Source organism: Hyperolius riggenbachi, chromosome 1, assembly GCF_040937935.1.
Source record: "Hyperolius riggenbachi isolate aHypRig1 chromosome 1, aHypRig1.pri, whole genome shotgun sequence".
Classification (NCBI taxonomy): Eukaryota; Metazoa; Chordata; class Amphibia; order Anura; family Hyperoliidae; genus Hyperolius; species Hyperolius riggenbachi.
The window spans coordinates 95,504,641-95,517,708 of NC_090646.1; the positions used below are offsets into that span (position 1 = coordinate 95,504,641).

The window sequence follows — 13,068 nt, forward strand, 5'->3', positions numbered from 1 at the left end:
TTACCACTTTCATGTAGTATAAGAGCTTTTACAACCAATCATCCAAGGTATTTTCAATCTTTTGCCCCTTATACTACATAGATTTGGTAAATCTGTACAACCAAGATTGTATGGTGTGTGTTGAGCTTAACATAGGTCAAAAGGTTTTTTTTTAATTATTTTATAGACACATATGCACATAAGGAGATACTGGTTGCTTGGCAGTTGGAAACAGCTGTTATTTCCCACAATGCAACAAGGCTCACAGGCCCTAGGTCCTGACATCACACGGTGGGAGGAAATTCACCACAATATCAGCCGTACAGACCCCCCTGATGATCTGTTCGAGGAAAGGCAAAGATTTCTCATGGGAAAGGGGGTATCAGCTACTGATTGGGATGAAGTTCAATCCTTGGTTACGGTTCCTCTTTAAAGGGGTAACCAACCTCACTGTAATGTTAATGTTATGTTAGATGCTAAGGAGATAAGCCTAATGAAAAGGGTTCTTGTATATCTGATGGGCTCAGGATGGGAGATCTCTACTATTACAATTCCCAGTTTGTGGTCAACATCAACACCCGTTGCAAATTCCACTGTACAGCTAGGATTATAATTGTATTTCTCATAACAATAGGACTGAAACCTCTGCTACTGAGGGAGTGCAGTAATTGGCCCCAATGATGGAGCCTTGGTCCCACACTTTAGACCACAGTCTCCAATTTAGAAAGGGAAAAGTGGGAGGCCGAGACTGGCAGGTCTGAGACAGCATCCCCCTCTCCCCCCCCCCCCCCCCCCCCCGGATTGGTAGGTTGCTCCCCAAAGCTGCTCGGCTACTTCCTTTTGACCAGAGCTGCGTGGCTGCACATATGTATGCAAGACACCAGAGGAAACGGGGACTGAGAACAAGAGGGGGAGAGGAAGGGGGGCACTGGAGGAGACATGGGGCCGGAGGACACGGGGACAGACGACACAGGGAAATGGTATACATACCAAATATGTATTATTTGGACTACAAGATGCACTGACTCCCTCCCCCTCCCCCCTCCCCCCCCTCCTGACTTTTGGGTGAGATTTGCTTCTTATAGTCCAAAAATACAGTACCTTTTATAAGTGCAATCTTAGCAGGTTTGACATTTAACCAGGGCTGTGGAGTCAAAGTCGAGGAGTCTGAGCAATTTTGAGTACATGGAGTTGGAGTCGATGGTTTCAATAAACTGAGGAGTCAGAGTCAGGTGATTTATGAACCAAATCCATAGCCTTTGTAAAAATTAGACTAAGGAATCGGAGTCGAGGAGTCGGAGCAATTTTGGGTACCTGGAGTCGGACTCGGTGGTTTCATAAACTAAGGAGTTGGATGATTTTTGTACCGACTCCAATGCCCTGCATTTAACTAAGGGTATTTGACTCTATGAGAGCCCTCCTTTCTTCTCTTACATCAGCTGACCAGGCAAAAGGGACTAAGGAAAATTCAAATAACACTTTCTTATATATTGGAGTACTCACATTGTAGGTCTGCCATTAGAATTACTACAATTGTGTATCAGAACTACTTTGCAGAGCACAATGTTTTATATTGTTTTCCTTTTATTGAGACCTGATGTTGATGATAGAGGTGGGTGAAAAACATTACCCTGACCTAAACTACATCTCAAAGCACAATGTGGTCTATTGATTTTTTATATAGTTCTTATATCCTAAGCAAACAAGATATATGCATTATTGGTTTTTACATTCCATTTTTACAGTACCTGAATATGCTTCCTCATCTTGGCCAAACTAATGACAAAGCAATACAAAATAACCTGTCAAGTTATGGAGAAAAACCAGGTGAGATGAGATGAACATTTCCATCTAGTTATCCAATATAAAGTATAATATTTTAAAGTAGTATGAATCTCCAATTTCATCTCTGGTCTAAAACATTAAACCGATAGGAAAAACGTATGACTGTTTTAAAGTTACTGGACGGGTTAATAATCACACTTCTAACTCATTCAGAAACTAATTGATGGAATTGCTGTTGTTGTGAACAAAATTATCAGATTGGCTTCAGTTCATTAAGAGCTGTGGGATAAAAAAAAAAATCAGGTTGTTTAATATACCGCATTCAGTATTTTACACTTTTGTTTTCTAATTCATAAAGATTTTCACAGGTATGGTAGAAGTTCAGTCATTTACAGAAAAACATGGTTTCAATTCACAAAGGTGTATGGTAAACAGTAGAACAGTTGCGGGGAAGGTCTCTGTTCTGTTACTGTGATGTTCTGCCATTTATTTCTGCCACTTATGTGCTGTGACTGCTTTACTATAGTAAGAGACATCCCAGACATCCCTTAGATCTACATGTCCCCTCCTAGTCCCTCTGAATAGTCTTTCTTAAAGAGACTCTGTAACAAAATGTTCAGCCTTATTTATTGTATCCTATAAGTTCCTATACCTGTTCTAATGTGGTCTGGATTACTGCAGCCTTTCCTAGTTGCACAGTGGCTGTATTATCTCTGTTATATAATCTAATCTTCTTTCCTCTGACGGCTTTGTCGGGCTCAGGCTGGAATGTGCTGTTCTGCTTGTGATAGGATAAAAGCTATACACACCCTCTCCAGGCCCCCTGCAGGCTCTGTGTGAGTCACAGACTGAGCTCCTCTCAGCCTATCACACTCTGGTTAGAAGCCATGACTTTTGTTGGTAAACACTGCCTAGAACTGGCAATTACAAGCCAGGATTGCAGCAGGGAGTGGCAGAAACAGCACAGAGGGGCCCAGGAGAACATAATGAATAGAATGGTATGCTTTTTATTGTAAGAATTTTAGAGTACAGATTCTCTTTAACATTTTATTTAATAGCCTGTATATAGATAACTCTCTATAAACATTAAATACACATTGCTTAGATGATTTCACTAGTTGCTCTTTGACATCTTCAAACAGGAATCTAAAGGTTTACTGTCTAAAGGGTCTATGGCTAAAAGTAATTGCTTAAAAGAAAATAAATATAGCAGTCTCCATATCGCTCTCACTTCTAGTGTCCTTTTAAGAAACACTGAAGTGAGTCTAAATTCTCCTTTTTAGCTTGTAGTTATGTTCATCACTATAACCCCTGCTAAACCGCCGCTATCCCGCAGCAAAATGGGGGGTTAATACTCCCCAAATCCCCCCTGCAAAATCCACGACTTTCTTGGTCGTGGATTTTGCTGCTCATGGAGGCAGAGCTATGAGCCGCAGCTCTGCCTCGTCATACTGCCGGCGGTTCTCCGCCTCTCCCCACCCCTCTCTGTGAAGGCAGATTGAGAGGGGCAAGGAGAGGCGGCGATCAGCTGGGATTGATGCGCTGAGAGGCAGAACTACAGCCATTAGCTCTGCCTCAAGCAGGAAACTCTCCCCGGACACTGGAGAGGGGATTTTGGGGGGTATAAACCCCTCGTTTTGCCGCGGGATAGCGGCGGTTTAGCAGGGGTTATAGTGATGAACATAACTACAAGTTAAAAAGGGGAATTTAGACTCACTTCAGAGTCTCTTTAAAGAGTAAATAAAGCTAAGATGTTTCCTCTGTATCCAAGGGGGAAGCAGAGAACTTTCTAGATTTCATTTGCTCAGCAATTACTTAATCACAAAATAATCTGATAATTTGTCCTGCAACTTGCAATGTTATCATTTTGCTTCTGTAAAGTGATACTTTGTCTTTAGATAACTTTATACTGGTCTTTTTTTTCCCTGTGGGGTACTTACCTTGGGAGGGGGAAGCCTATGGGTCCTAAAAAGGCTTGCTCTGTCCTTCTCAGCAGATAGGATCCAGTGCTGGAACCCTTGAAAGTCCACTTGTTGGCGATGCGCACAGGCATATCGCAGCTTTCCCCTTGGGCCTCCTGCCTGCATTGCACGCTTTACCGGATTGGGCTCGGCTATTTCCCCTGCAGCCCAAGTGGTAGGCCGCTAGTGCCCCTGCTCGCACCAGCCACTTGTTGTTGTCTTTGTCTTCGAGGGGGGGGGGGGGGGGCTGCCACTGGATCCCTTCTGCTGAGGACGACAGGGAAGCCTCATTAGGTTCTAGAGGCTTCCCCCCTCCTAAGGTAAGTATCTAATTTTTATTTAAAATTAACTCACAGGTTTACTTTAAAGAGACTCTGTATCAAAAAAAAGTCCCCTGGGGGGTACTTACCTCGGGAGGGGGAGGCCTCAGGGTCCCAATGAGGCTTCCCCCATCCCTGCAGGCAATCCAGCGCTGGCTCCCCTGAAGTCTCCCGCAATCCTGGCTCCACAAGCCTGACATATTTAACTTCCCTGGCTCCAGCGGGTGGCGCTGATGCGGCTCTCAGCACAGAAATAGACGGAAATAGCCAATTCCAGTCGGGTCCGCTCTACTGCGCAGGTGCAGGCGTCTTATGCTTGCGCAGTAGAGCGGACCGACTCGGATCGGCTACTTCCGTCTATTTCTGAGACCAGAGCGGCAACTGTGCCTGCGCTGGAGCCAGAAAGGTAAATATTAACATGCTCGCCGTTCCCGGACCCGCAGCGAGACCACCGTGGGATGGAGGACGACGAGGTAAGTACCCCCCAGGGGCATATATTTTTTTTATACAGATTCTCTTTAAGGTTGCAAAGCAGAAATGCAATTTTGAATTTTAAGCCACTTTAAAAGAGGGGGTAGTTAGGGCAGATTGGGCAGAGGGCGCACAGGCAGATATGATGTCAATCTTTCGTACCAAAGCACACATCTATGGTGGCTCTTCTGCCCAATCTTTCACCTGATAGCAAGTTTCTTCAGGTTTCTGTCATTTTACGAAAGTTGATTATTTGCTAATGCACGCAAAGTGTACAATAGATGGTTAAAGTGGACCTCACCTCTTGCACAGGACATAATCAAAACATAGAAAAATGCACCCTGTATGTATTTAGAGAGTTTAGCCTGTCTAATTTCCACTCATCTGTGTCTAATCACAACTGTAATTTGATCTCTCAGCTGTGTCAGCTGGCTGCCTCAGCAGAACGGCTAATTGGTAAGCACAGGATGGTAACCCAATGTCTACCTCCATGAAAGCAGGAAGTGGACACACTGTAGATTTATTACAGGATTTGTATCCGCTGTAACAAATAAATGTTTTTCTTAAAATGTTATTATGTTGTTTATTTTTTAGAGCAGAGAGGAAGTTCTGAATTCAAGTTCGCTTTAAACAAATGATGAAAATCTAATTTATTGGTTGTTTCCAAACAGGCAGCAGCAGAATTTACTTCTGATTTTTGTCAAATGTGACTATCTGCCCGTGTTTCCTAGGCCTGATATATCATCTCCTACATACAAAATCCAACCCAAAAGTTATTGAAAATGTCTACATAGTAGATAGGAATAATACTAGACAGACGCTGCCACGCCAAAGAGAGATTAGCCGCTTCTCTTTTAGCTATGGTGGAAAGCAGAACTATAACAATGGTGGAGAAAGTGGACTCTGCATATGGTTTTATGAAGGTGTAGTGGATGAGTAATTCATCTGAAGGGCATAACCTTTCTTTAGAAAGCAGTTAGGTGTTTATTTCGTGGGCCACGTGGAGAATCATTTTTTAGGTCAGTGTAGAACCAGTAGATGGCGGTAATGTTCAGTTTAATGCATGACCCCCTGATTAGTGACTTGTTACCCACACTCATAGAGATTGTTAACAACTGAGCCATTATTGATCCACTAGACATAATTAACAACAATCGCATTGATGCCTGGACATTTATTGTTCTCCTATCGGATATGTTAATTATGATCAGTGTTATTTACATTGTTTCTGGACTTATAGTAACTCCTCAGGCAGGGAACACACTTGTCTGTTTTCGTGCGCGTTTTCTGCACAGAAAAACTGAGAACTCATGTTAATCAATGGGCTAGTACACACTTAATATGTTGTTCACGCGCAGAAAAAAAACTGACATTCTGCATCCAGATTCTGCATATTTTGTCAGTTTTCTCTCTCAACTACATCAGCTGCTGTGAAAAAACGCGCGTGTTTTCTTGAATAGAAACACACTTGGTGTGCAGAAAAAGTATGCAGGAAAACGCGCGCAGAAAACTGAAAGACAAGTGTGTTCCCTGCCTCATCTAACTTACATATATCCACTCTAGGCGTATCTGTTAACCATATTTATACTTTCTTATAAGCCTTTAGACTGTGTATTTTACTACTATCTTCCAGTTCTCTTCAACCAACATTGCTGATGTTAAAGTGTACCTGAGGCCAACCTAAGGAAAAAATAACGATAATTACCTAAGAAGAGGGAAGCCTGTGGATCATCCAGAGGCTTCTCGCGTCATCCTGGCCCCCAACATTGCCACACAAGTGGGCCAGATTTATCAAGAGTGTCTGAGACAAAATATTAGGAGGTTTTTAGAAATCCGTGCAGAACTGTCTCAGACATCCTAAGAAATCACTAGATAGTGCAGATTCCTTCTTAAACTGTAAGGAATAAAAGGAGCTAGGAAGGTCTCTCAGACAGTGCAGTGTGTGAGGGGAATTGCTGTTGCTGAGGTAACCAACACACCTGCTGTCAGCAAGCTCTGAGTGAGAGGGGAGGAGCCCTTCACAAATCACATCTAGCCTGCACTGTAGAACTGCTAATGAGCACTTCTTAATCTGCAGCAGTTAAAGAATGGATTTGCACTTTTCTTAACTGTAGTGTAGCTCTAGAAATCCACGCTAAACTGCCGCTATTACATAGGCTTTGGGAAGGTTCTTATTATCATGCAGAACTGTTCTTCTGCTGGTTAGAACAGTTTTAGAAGAAAAAACTGTCAGTAATGCTTTGATAAATCTGGCCCTGTCCCCTGGAGCATATCCGAGGAGCTTCTTGGATATGTTATTGTGCCCGTACTCCTCTTCATGACACTGATGACTTGACTTGACAAATGGGTACTTTGAATCACTCCAAAACAATTGTCAATTGTATGTCAGTTGCAATGGAATATATAGCTTGGAAAAGAGTCTAGTGTGCTGGCCAATCCTTACAATTCCTCTTCATGCATGATGGCGCGTTGCCTGCGCAGTACGATGGAGCCTCTCGGGGGCGTGCTACTATGAGGGAACGGTTGTACTAGCCTGTTTGCTGCATGGCTGCACTCGTGGATGAAGAGGAGTGCATACACAAACTTCTAGACAGACCCGGGCAGTGCGGGGGGGGGGGGGGGGTGTCTGGTGGAGGATGTGGGAAGCCTCTGAGGATCCAGAGGATTCTCCTTTTTTAGGTAAGTATCTCATTTTTTTTTTCCACTGCCTCAGGTTCACTTTGACAACTACTTTTGTGGGATTGTGTAGCCACTATTGTGCATGTGAGACAAATGTATAAAATGTAAAATAATATCCTATTATGTGGAACCTGCATTAATGTATCTCATAATGTGTGTGACTGGCACGTGGCTTAAAGTGAAAGTCAGTGTAACAAACGAATGGCAACCTTTACATGCACCAACTGAACAGTTAATTATCCAATGATTGCGTCATGTGACATTCTACGGCCGCCAACATTGCATTGTGTGGCCATTCTCAGAAAGCTCAATTAGCTCATCGTGAACTACAGAGGCATTGAAGACTCCCTAGCAATCCATTAAAAGTTCTTTCTCTATAAAAGTCTGTTCTCTTTGGTTGGCTCAGTGGACTTAAAGCACATTTGCTGGATTGAATGTGTTTCCTGTCCCTCTTGGAGAAATATTCAGTTACTTCCTGCCCCTGGGACCTCCATGGTGCTTTGCGGTATTAATGTGAAAGCTGACAGTCTTGGAGACAGGTTTGGTTTGTTGCCGGCTCTCCTTCCTTTTCTATTTTTTCTCCCTTCCGATCTAGAGGGGAAACAATAGAATTTCTCACAGATGGTGACACAAGAAAGTAATAACAAAAGTTATAACTCCTTATCACTCCATCTAAAACTAAAATTTTCGTGAAAGTCTGTACCTGCCAGAGATGCAGGCTCCTCCTTCTTCCTCCAGTCACTAAGTACCACACCCAATCAAAGTTACCTTACCTAACAACATTGAGTGGTGATTGTGGGTGGGAGGATGAGGCGATAGTCCTGCTGTCATCTCTGAAGATAAATTTACCATATGGCTTTACCTATCAGCTTACACTGTGTACCTAGTTAGAAGGGAGAGCTCCATAAAGCATAGGTTCAATATTAACATGCTTTTACTGAACTGGTAGGGATCTCTTCACAAACTGAAATGGTTAGTGGTAGTGACCACTTCACAAACCATCCATGCTCAATAAAATTAGCCGCTAATGCACAAGGGAAATAGACCAGCGCAAGCAGTTCCTTCCATTGTATGTGCTGAAATCATGAACTCGCACGAGACATGAGTGCTGCTGGACATGGCATCTTAGCTGGAGATGGGAAGAAATGGATTAGAGTTTACCACAAGTCAAATAATAATACAAATTGGGATAACTGGGGATGGGAGGTAGACAACAGGGCACAGATAACACGGAAGGGCTAGTAGAATAGGTAAATTAGTAAAATATTGGTTCAGGTACACTAGAAAGACTTTGGTGTTGTAGACCATAAAAAAATCACCTACCATATTATGGGGGTTTGGGGAATATGGCGTACATCACTCTGTTTTTGTTTTCTGTGTTTGCATTAGTAGTAGATTTTGTTCCATCTCTTCTGTTGTCGTTGTGTTTGTGTTTGTCGTCCCTGTCTCGCCATCTAGTACACAGTGGTCTCGTGTTGGTGGAGTACTGTCGGCCATATTTGTTTTGGTGTATTCTTGGCTGTAGCTAAAAGATCTTTAAGTATTCTTTTTATTCTTTTGTGCATGTTGCAATAGGCTGCCTTGACATCATAACAACAAGCAATGGTAGGTGCTTATATCTTTATTTTTATCATTATGCTGTTCACTAAAATGCATTTTATTTGTTACAAAGCTAAACACTAGCTAAACAGAATTCCCTTATGGCTTGTTTGAAGGCAGGATGTAATCTTTTATGAAATATTCACTGTTACATAGAATCTAGGAGAGGCAAAGCTCGCCACCTATCAGCATGGCCACGGCAGCCTGAGCTAGCTTTTTAATTGGCCTACAGACTCACAATGCAGTGCTACAGAGAATCAGATAGAGGCTGCAAGAGACATTTTTGTGCCCTACACTGAATGATGTATAACCAGGAAAGTAAAGTTTTTCTTGACAGTAAGGATTTTTTGTTTAACCCTTTAACATCCAATTTATTTAGAGGCTTGCAAGTGCTCCAGGCCTATTTATTTTAGCACTTTTTTTTTCTTATTAGTTGCCTTTCCTTCTAATTAGTATTGCTGTAATGTGTATTTATGGCCACATGTCATTAGGAGGGAGTGTGAGACAAGAGCAGAGGACCTCTGCTTTTAGGTTCTATATTTTCTATTAGTAGAGAGATATCAAAGCATTCCAAGAATTTACAGCTCAACAAGTTCTACCAACTGAGGTTAAAAGCAGTGCACTTATCTCATAGATAACTCTATTAAAGCTGCCAATGGGTTAATGTAGCGAGAAGGCTGCAAAAGCTGTCATCTTTACTTCCTTTTGAAAAATGCTGATTGCATGGCTGTCAAGTTGATTATCTACTTGTCACACTTATCCTGAGGCTGGGAACACACTAGGGAATGTGTATTTTTCATTTTTCGCTGTGTTTTTGGTGCGTTTTGCATTTTTTTTTATTATTTGTAATAATCAATGAAGCAAAATACAGTAGCATATTTAAAAAAATGCTTTCAAAACACAAGTGAAAACGCATACCCCTGCTTCTTCATTGAGATACATTATGTGCGTTTTAGATGCACTTTTGAAAACTATGCAAGTTGTGCGGTTTCAAAAACACATATATATGTGTTTTTACAAGCGACAGATAGACTTGCATTAGGCTCGGTTCCCACTTGAGCTGGACCACTTGCGGCCAGAGGGAGCAGACAGTGTAGTGTCAGCCCCGCTGGTCTGCTGTGATCTGGCTGGAGCATGGGAAAGATGAGTTACGGCTATGGGGGAACGCATCCGCCTGTCCGGGATCCGGACTGCACAGAAGTGAGTCCTGCTTACTGCAGCAGATCTCACGGATCCATTGCAGGGTGACAAGTGTGAGCAGTTCCTAACTATAAGATAGGAGCCATTCACTGTCAGTTTAGCAATGAGTGGAGAACACAGCCTTAGAAACAAAAACACATGCATTTTCCGCAACGCGAGCATTTCTGCCTAGTGTATTCCTAGCCTGAGTCATAAACCCAGAGTGAGTTTGCAGATCAGGTTTTCAGACTTCACTATTGACTCCATTGTCTGTATGTGAAGGTGAAGATGCTGGGGGCAAAAGGTCAGCAGAAGTGTCAGGCAGGAAGCAAAGATGGCTCCATTCATGTTAGTCTTACTACAAGTTTACTTGAAGTGTACTTGAAATATCTTAAAGAGTAACTGTCAGGCTGCAGAAGCTAATTTAAACCTCTATTCTCCTGTGTTAAACAGTTTAGAAGGAAGCCATAAAGCTATTAGTGAAGATAAAAATCTCAGTTACCTTTGATGTGTGCTTATCAGCAAGTCTGTTATAGAACCATAAGGACGCAAGCCGCAGACTAAACTGCAAAGCATTCTGGGGCCCTCCCCTCGGCTGCTAATGAGACGTTACAGGAGCTTCTAACGAGTCCAGCCCGTAGCACTGATAAATATCCGGGCAGAGTACACTGCAGGAGTCAGCTATTGTTCCTAGCCACATGGCTCATTAATATTCACTGGACACTGTGTTGTTCAAGTAGGAGCTTATCTGTGATCAGGAAGCAGGCAGGACATGACGACACATTTGACAGAAAAACATGGAGCCTGCCATGAGCTGTCAGGAGCATCTATCTCTGCATATACTATATACAAATTCTGTGAAATCCAAACGTGGACAGTGAAATGCATATGTAATGTAAGTACAGCCAATCTTTAGCTACTGATATATGTGTTTATTTTCTCTGAGACCTTATACCTAACAGCTCCTCTTTAAAGCCGGTCTCCAAGTTCCATTATATTGCCATCTTCCTTCCCCTTCTGCTAGTCTTGTAAAATAAGGTTAAAGCAAACCTGAAGCCATAATAAACTGCTGAGATAAACCAATATTTTTATAGTCCTGATCCTAAATAGGCTTTTCCTGGTATTCTGTATTCTTATTTTGTGTTCAAAAGTTTAATACATAGGTTTAAAGTTGTTATTGTGTTAAAGGACTACTGTAGGGGGGTAGGGGGAAAAAGAGTTGAACTTACTTGACGTCCTGTGCACGTGCAGCCACCCACCGAAGCTCCGGTCCCCGCCTCCGGTTCACTTCTGGAATTTGTGACTTTAAAGTCGGAACACCACTTCGCCTGCGCCCGCTGATGTCACTGTATGTGTGCGACACTAGCCCAGTACGGTCTGCGCCTGCACAGTATGCTTCCAGGGACGTCAGCGGGAGCAAGGACACGACCGCATAGGCACAGTGGTTTTCAGACTTTAAAGTCGCAAATTCCAGTAGGGGACCGGAGCATCAGTGAGTGGCTGCGCAGGCACAAGACATCTGCGGGGGACCGTTAGAAGCCCCAGGCAAGTTCAACTCTTTTTTTCCCCCTACCCCCCCCCCCCCCCTTTAAAGAGAACCCGAGGTGGGGTTCTGGCAATGCTATTTGTACACAGAGGCTGGGTCTGCCTATACTGCCCAGCCTCTGTTGCTATCCAGTTCCCCCCTAAGTTCCCCCTGCGCTCTGCTATGCCCCTTAAATCGCAGCCGCGCTGTGCGGGCTGTGTTTACCTCTGTACTGTCAGTCTCGGCTGCTCCCCCGCCTCCTGCATGGCTCCGGTCCCCGCCTGCGTCTGTTCCCTCCAATCAGCGGGGAGGGAAGGGACGCGGGCGGGGACCGAAGCTATGCAGGAGGCGGGGGGAGCGCCGAGACTGACAGTACATAGGTAAACACAACACGCTGCATATCGACAGCGTGGCTGTGATTTATGGGGGATAGCAGAGCGCAGGGGGGGCTTAGGGGGGAATTGGATAGAAACAGAGGCTTGGCAGTATAGGCAGAGCCAGCCTCTGTACGTGGATTGCATTGTCAGAACCCCACCTCGGGTTCTCTTTAAGGTGAATAACAGCAGTTTTTAAAAATGTGTTTGAGCTTCCACACAGACAAATCTTGAACTAATGGACTTTTTTTTATTGGTTCTCTGCACTTACAAATGTTTAGCCACACAGTTATATTAGGTTCAGTTAATTATCAGTGATGGGCAGCTATGAATGGGAGAATTTCATTTAAAGTGTACTATTGGGTGGGACTTTCAGAATTCCGATGACGAGGATAAAAAATTTTTTGGGTATGATGTGAGGTGTTATGATTGTGAGCTACTCCTCATGCTTGTATTTATATGTTCATTGATATACTATAAATAATACTGTAAGCCTGGAAGGCTATTACACTTGAGATTGCCTACAGAGTCCACCGAGAAACTTTTGGTTTCAGAGCCTTCTGTCATGCTGCTCCTATGTTATGGAACTCCTTACCTCAGCAGATCAGGACAGCTCTGGACGTGTTTAAAGGATACCCGAACGGACATGTGACATGATGAGATAGACATGGGTATGTACAGTGCCTAGCACACAAATAACTATGCTTTGTTCCTTTTTTTCTTTCTCTGCCTGAAAGAGTTAAATATCAGGTATGTAAGTGGCTGACTCAGTCCTGACTCAGACAGGAAGTGACTACAGTGTGACCCTCACTGATAAGAAATTCCCCTTTTTATCTCTCTCTTGCTCTCAGAAGCCATTTTTCGCCTAGGAAAGTGTTTTATAGTTGGAATTTCTTATCAGTGAGGGTCACACTGTAGTCACTTCCTGTCTGAGTCAGGACTGAGTCAGCCACTTGCATACCTGATATTTAACTCTTTCAGGCAGAGAAAGAAAAAAAGGAACACAGCATAGTTATTTGTGTGCTAGCCACTGTACATACCCATGTCTATCTCATCATGTCACATGTCAGTTCGGGTATCCTTTAAGCATGATACACTTGATCCATACTGTAACAACAATAACATTTCCATAGCACTTTTCTCCCATAGGACTCAAAACGCTTAGGCTCTCTCAGATTCAGTAGTTGGTAGTAGGA

General features: G+C 43.2%; 1 protein-coding gene across 8 annotated transcripts in view; it reads left to right on the forward strand.

The window, feature by feature from the left end:
* The window catches only part of PPP2R2C (protein phosphatase 2 regulatory subunit Bgamma), a 183,521-nt gene that overhangs the window by 75,264 nt on the left and 95,189 nt on the right, over window positions 1–13,068 (forward strand). For 5 of the 8 annotated variants that reach the window (XM_068277180.1, XM_068277157.1, XM_068277147.1 and 2 more), the window contains 2 exons: window positions 1,725–1,806; window positions 8,771–8,800. The exons of 1 other annotated variant lie outside the window; for it this stretch is intronic. In XM_068277180.1, the coding sequence (XP_068133281.1) occupies window positions 1,734–1,806; window positions 8,771–8,800 (103 nt within the window). In that variant the 5' untranslated portion in view covers window positions 1,725–1,733. The remainder of the gene's footprint in view (window positions 1–1,724; window positions 1,807–8,770; window positions 8,801–13,068) is intronic. 2 more of the 8 variants (XM_068277188.1, XM_068277197.1) reach the window with 2 other exon arrangements.